Source organism: Cryptomeria japonica, chromosome 1, assembly GCF_030272615.1.
Source record: "Cryptomeria japonica chromosome 1, Sugi_1.0, whole genome shotgun sequence".
In the NCBI taxonomy this organism is placed as follows: Eukaryota; Viridiplantae; Streptophyta; class Pinopsida; order Cupressales; family Cupressaceae; genus Cryptomeria; species Cryptomeria japonica.
The window spans coordinates 68,168,916-68,176,123 of record NC_081405.1 but is presented as its reverse complement, the minus strand read 5'-3'; the positions used below and the strand labels follow the sequence as shown (position 1 = coordinate 68,176,123).

Sequence of the window (7,208 nt, the reverse complement as noted above, 5' to 3'; positions counted from 1 at the left end):
AATTAATATCTACGTCTTAAAAATATAACTTGTCTCCTATCTTCTTATACATTTTCTCTGGTAATTTTGATAGTGATTTCATTCTCAATACTCTGATAACAATTTTCAATAGCGGTCTTGTAGTAGTGATAAAGTGCGATCACTTCTTGAATTTGGTCCTTCGACATGCCTATAGTGGCTTTCAGTTTCGCAACTTCATTAATCCCTACAATCTTCAACTTGGGTGACAACTTAGCCTTCTCTCCTTCTTTTCTTAGACAATATCATCTCCTCAAATCAATGGCTTTCCATTCGCTTGGCATCTTTCACAAGTATGCTCCACTCTATTGCCAAAAATGGGACGACACCCTGCCGTTTCCCATTTCAACGAAGGAAACTGGTTTCACCGCCAGAGAAACGGGTTTCTTGGTGGTGCTAGCATATGGAATGTTCTTTTTTAACTTATTTTAAATAGATTTTTTGACTTTCTATTTTAATATTCACTACACATTTCTGCACAGCACACAGTTTTTAACTTTCTAATATTTACAGGAGGGAGGATTTGGGAGTTTGATTTTTCCAATTTTTTTCTAAAATTAACACAGGAGATTATAAAGAAGATTTCCTTACATATTATTATAGGTTAGAAATTTACTATATTATTTTTGTATTTTCTAAATTAGTATAGAAAGTAATTTAGATATTTAATATTTTTTGTTTTTTGAAATTAATCTATAAAGTAACTTTTCTATACACAGTATAAGTTCTTTTAGAAATATTCTATGTTTTAATTTGGTTATTAAATGATTGAAAGAAAGATTAATATTTATTAAACAATATTTGTAAAGAGAATTCATTGAAATATTTACATGAGAAAGAAGAGAATTCAAAATTCATTTTTTAGGTATGCTTATTTCTTCTATCCATGAGTTTATAGATCATTTTTTATTGTTATAAAATAAATCTTAGCACATGAATCAATTCCACATTTTTTTTTGAATAAAAAAGTTTACATTGTAAAAGTTTGAAACATATTTCTTGGTTGTATGTATTTTTATTTTGAAATTGTATATACTTGTAAACAACATTTGAAAAAATATGGATGGTACCCCCTAAAATCCTTCTGTGTGAGAATCACAAAATGAATCTACAAAACCCACTGAATATAATAAAGCAAAGAAAGAATTTGATCAAAGGTTGCAGAAGATTGTTATAGTAACTGGAAATTATTCAGCTGCAAATTATGAAAGTTTTGGAAGTAGGCAATGGTATTGCCCACATTGCAAATCAAACAAGACTAGTTCAATTGCACGAGTTTGATATCATTTGTTGGGGGTTGGCAAAAAAGAACAAATAGTTGTTTGCAATCAAATTCCAAAAGGAGAAAGATCTAATTTGATCAGAGAGTTCAATTATGTAGTCTTTAAAATCTCCTCAAGGACAATCAAAAGATTTTCAACTAGGGAGTGCTTCTACCTCTATTTATGAATCTCAACCTGGGAAAATGTTTGATTCTACCGACAGAAAGAATGTAGATACTACTATTGGAAGACTTTTCTTTGGTTGTGGAATGCCATTCAACATAGATAGGTCTCCTTTATGGAAAGAGGCTATGATGATGGTCAATAATGCACCCAAAGGATATGTGCCTCCAAGTTATAAAAAAATTCCCATTGTTGTGTTAGATGATGAGAAGAAACATATTGAAGGAAGACTACAAGATATTAGAGATAGTTGGTCATATATAGGTGTCTCTATAGTTTCTGATGGCTGGACCGACATTGCACATAGACCAGTAATCAATATTCTTGTTTCTTCACCTAAGGGTACAATATTTATGAAATCACATGATGCTTCAGGTCATATAAAAGATGCAACATATCTCGTAGGTCTTTTTCGAGAAGCAATTGAACAAGTTAGAAGAAATAATGTTGTGTAGATTATAACTGATAATGCTTCAAACAATGTCTTAGTAGGAGGGATTGAAGATGAATATTTAGATATTTTTTGGACACCATGTGTAGTGCATTGCATGAACTTACTTCTTAAAGATTTACACAATACGCTTCCTTGGATAGGTCAGGTAGTTGCAAATGTTAAAAAAATACAACATTTTGTTGTAAATCACTCTATGCCACATGCTATATATAGGAAATATGCTTCTTTTTTGTTGCTTAGATGTGCAAAAACATGCTTTTCTTCCAATTTTAGCGTGGTTGATAGAATTGTGAAGGTAAAACAAGCATCAAGACAAATGGTGGTGTCCACTGAATGAGAGAGATGGAGTGATAGACCAAGTATTGGTAGCCAAGCTTGCGATGAAATTTCTGATCTCATAATTGGTAGTGGATCATTTTTATTTTGGCAACAGGCAAGTGACCTTCTAATACTTTCTTGGCCCATTCTTGAAGTCCTTTGTCTTTTTGATAATGATAAACCATGCATGGGAGATGTATTTGAGAAACTAGATCAATTGAGGGAGAGATTACACGATATATATTTACTATTTGGGCACAATAATTTGATCAAGAAACAAAGGATATTGTTTGGGAATATAGTTTACAAAGATGTAAGATGCTTCACAGTCCTCTTCATTTTGTTGGATTTCTACTTAATCCAAAATGGTTTCACAAAAAACCATGGTTGGCTGATGAGGTTTCTACTGGATGGCAAGCATATATGGATAGAGTTTATCCAAATAGAGAAGACCGTACTATAATTAAATAGGAAATGTCAAAATATATTGATGGAGTAGATAATTTTGCCCATCGAGATGTTCCATTTGATCGATTGAATATGGAACCCAAGGTATTTTGGGAGAACTATGGAACAAAAACACCACATCTAAGAGATACCACAATTCGTGTGTTGTCTTAGGTAAATATTTGCATATTTCATCATATAATAATTAAATAAATAATTCATTTTGTTGTTCATTTATTTTAAAATGTTAATATTACCATTATCTATTTTGATTTTACATAAACAGGTCTCTAGTGCTTCTGCATGTGAAATAAATTGGAGTGAGTATGATTCCATCCATTCTATGAAGCATAATAGGCTAGGTAGCAAAAAGGTGGAAGATCTTGTGTATATACATTCAAATCTTCGTCTTTTATCTTGAGCTTCCACTGATTATAAATCAAGGCCTCATAAGATGTGGGACTATGGTGGTTCAATGGATGATGGGACTGATGAGTTGCCAATAGAAGTCCTTGAAGATAATGTAGAGGAAAGCTTACTTGCAGTTGAAATGTAGAAAGTTGAAACAACCAAAAACACTTGTTCAACTTCAAACTTTTGATGATATATTTTGATATTTTAATTATGTTTTGTATTTAACAAACAAATATATATATATATATATATATATATATATATTTCTTATACGCAACCTTAAAATATTGTATTTCTCGTCACGTTACCGTTTCCATTTCATTTCGTATCTCTCGTTTCTGACAACATAGATGCTCTAACTCAGACCTTTGCACAACACTTATAACCTGCTATGGTATCCTTCACTCCCAAGATCTCCAACATCTGCTCCGATACCACTTTGTTAAGGGTGGATGGAGCAATACATAATAATACACATAAAACTCTTACTAATTGTGCTGCTGCACAGATAAACACATTTTATTGCTCTGTATAAACGATTTACATTTGTGCTCTTTTATAGGAGGATTTGGAAGAGTCGCGTTCTTTCTATATTTTTCATTCTCCTTCGTTGGTCTTCCCTTCTGGACTCTTCTCTCATCGCCTAGACTTGTTTACCAATGTTTCTAAACTGAGTATTAATTGTAGGTTGGTGGTTTCATGGTGGTAGAAATTAATTCCTACAGTTCGGAGTTAGTTTTACAATAATGTAAAATTAAAATAGAAAGAACATGTATAGCCGTAATGAAAGCTCTACCAAAAGAAAAAAACAACAATTGTATAAAAATATAAATATTTTTTAAAGTCTTTACCTCTATCTAGAGGTCTTTAGGTCCGTGGTTCAAATCACGTGCGTATCTGGTCAAGAATGTTCTGTTCAAGTCGCGTGGATATCTATCTGGTTCACAAAAGTGTTGGGGCGGTATCGGCTTGTCCGGGTCAAGAATTGATTTTCTAAAAGAAATTGGACGCCCCATTATGCTCGGCTATCTACTTCAAGCCACTTAAATGATTCATTAGCTACATACTTGGCCATTACTACTCATACGTAACAATGGAATCTGCAGGATGGGAAAACTCTGTTCGTTTCATTCTCCGTCTATGGCTAGCCTCTGTGCTAATTTACACTTCCGTTGTCGCTGGCCAAGACACTAATGGACTCGACAGGCTGAGATTAGGATATTCTTCTCTCTCACCGCAAGCAAGAGAAACTATCCTGCTGTCTCCTGATGGCATATTTTCTGCTGGATTTTACAATGTGGGCATCAATGCCTATTGTTTGGCGGTATGGTATTCTCGTAAGCCCAAACCCAAGACAGTGGTGTGGATGGCCAACAGAGACCAACCGGTCAATGGACGGGATTCTTCTCTCCGTTTTCTAAACGATGGCGACCTCCTTCTGGTGGACGCAGGCGGAATCCCCATTTGGAGAACTGACACCAAAGGCGTCGGTGTTAAGGAAGCTCTGCTTCTCACCACAGGAAATCTGGTGTTGCGCAGTGATTCTGAACAAATAGTTTGGCAAAGCTTTGATTTTCCCACTGATACCCTCCTTCCCGAGCAGACATTCACAAAGAATAGTAAGCTTATCTCAAGAATAGAGTTGGGTAATTATAAATCTGGCTACTACCGCTTCTACTTCAACGATGACAATTACCTGGGGCTCATTTATCAAGGCCTGAATCTGTCCAGCAAGTATTGGCCGCCTCAACCGAATACTGCATATGGTGTATTTGACATCGGCAGAACTACTTATAACATTACTCGCCTGGCTTCTCTTGATCAATTCGGTGGCTTCATATCAAGCGATATGTTCAGTTTTAATGCCTCGGATTATGGAGAAGCCCCCCTCAGAAGATTGACACTGGATATTGATGGGAACCTGAGATTATACAGTCTGGACTCACAGAATCTCACCTGGGCGATAACGTGGATTGCTCTTACCAAACAATGCAACGTCCACGGCCTCTGTGGATTCAACGGTGTGTGCACATATACACCAGAGCCCAAGTGCATCTGCCCGCCTGGTTTTGAAATGGAAGACTCAACAGACTGGTTCAAAGGCTGCCGGCTCATTCAGAAACTCTCCTGCGCCCCAAATAATGCTCAGTTTCTCCGGCTTCCTTACACAGATTATTATGGTTACGAGCGGTCTGGCTATGCATATGGGTTATCGCTCCAAGTGTGAAGAAAGATCTGCATGGATGATTGCTTTTGTTTAGGCTTTGCTTACGCAACTACTGGCTCAGGAGACTGCTCCCCAAAGTACCTTCTTACCAGCGGATTGCAATCTCCCGGGGTAACCCGCGACATGTACATCAAAATATCTGCCAGCGATTCTTCAGCGAAAAATGTCTCATCTCACTAGTACATTCGGGTCAAAATTTCGACGGCACCTCGTCGGCATTCCGACGCAATTTCGTCGTACTACCGACAAAAAAAGCCGTCGAAAACTTTTTGTCGGAAGTTCCGACTATCCTTGTGGTCATCGCAATTCCGACATCAGCTCCAACCTTTCCGACGGCCACCATGGATGCTCATACCCAGAAAGAATACCGTCCCAATCTCGGCCTACTGTCGGAATTCTGACATTAAAGGGTAAAAATTCCGACAGAGGAGTGCCATCGGATGCACAGCATCCTCGTCGGAACTCTCCTGGAGGCCGTCGTAATTTTAACCCTTTTGTGTCGGAATTACGATGGCCTCTAGGAGAATTCCGACGAGGATGTTGTGCATCCGACGGCACTCCTCTGTCAGAATTCCGACGGTAGGCCGATTTTTCAGATATTTTTTTTTATAGAAAAAGATTGACATTGGTATCTCTCTTCTATCTCTCTTCTCTATCCCTCTCTACTATCTCTCTTCTCTCTCCCCTCTCTAGGTCTCTTTCTCCATCCCTCTCTTCTTCTCTCCCTCTCTACTTCTCTTTCTCTACCCTCTCCAGGTCATTATCTCTTCCTCTCACCCTCTCTCTCTCTCTCACCTCTATAGGTCTCACCTTCCATTCCTCCATCATTACCCATGTTATTTCCCAAAGTACTTGGTTGCTAGGGTTGATTTGCTTAAGTGTTGGAGTCGGAGTCAGATGAGACCTGCATGATTAAGCTGTATTAAGTGATCAAGTCACCAAGATCTCAATTGTAAACATGACTAGGTTGTAGGGTTTTATGGTAGCATAGGTCAAGATTGAGGTATGGTGGTCAAGAATTACCTTCCAATGTACAAAAGACATCAAAATGATGAAGAATGAAGGCGATGAACTCATAGACGGCTGTTCGCTCAAATTATTGAAATTATTCGTCTTATAAGTGAAATCCAGTGTTTGCTTTTGGATAGTTTTGTAATGACGTTAGTAAATTATTCGATTGTTTTGAAGGGTTCCTCTGGAGATGAGGAGTTCCACTGGTTTGTTTGCCAACTTTGCCTATTCATAACAATGTGCAAAAGTTATGTCTATTCTTAGCACTAATACTGTTCTAATATTATATAACCTCCTGCTGGTCACTCCCTTCTTTTGCATTCCTTTGATCACTAGGAGTGAGCGTTCTTCTATCTCTAGTCCCCTAATGCCAAAGCGGAGGGCTAAAGCTTAATAATGCGAAGGGCTTTACATTCATTATCCATAATGAGTCCTCCACTTCTTGCAATACCTGGGTTGTCCTTTGGAGCAATGTCAAAATTGAATTTGAATCTACCTTTCTGTTGTGGAACACATTTTCTATAGGCTTCTTTGTTAGAGTTCTTTTTCATATTCTAAGCTTCAGGCTCATTCCAAGTTTTATTAAGGTTTTTAAAGCCTTAATTTATTCAAAGGTGTCACATTTGTTTTATGGTAATACTGTCAAAATCTTTAAAGTGGGGAGCTAAACTTTCATCAAAAGAGAAAGAAAAACTTGTGTGGCCTTATAATTCATGAGTTGAAGTTTGAGTTTAACATTTTGGAGGTAATTTTCTTAGACTATTCAATGCCCATTCTAACTAAGGTCAATCAAAATTCAAGATAAACCTGTGGTAAAGATGAGGATCTTGAGTTCAATGGTAGAGGACTCCACTTTTGATGGGAGAAAACCCTA

General features: G+C 37.0%; 1 protein-coding gene across 1 annotated transcript; it reads left to right on the top strand.

Annotated features, from left to right (window-relative positions):
* Window positions 1-4,189: 4,189 nt before the first annotated feature.
* LOC131040359 (putative receptor protein kinase ZmPK1) lies at window positions 4,190-5,323 on the top strand. The gene has a single exon (XM_057973263.1). The coding sequence runs from the start codon at window positions 4,190-4,192 to the stop codon at window positions 5,321-5,323; it is 1,134 nt and encodes a 377-aa protein (XP_057829246.1).
* Window positions 5,324-7,208: the final 1,885 nt, after the last annotated feature.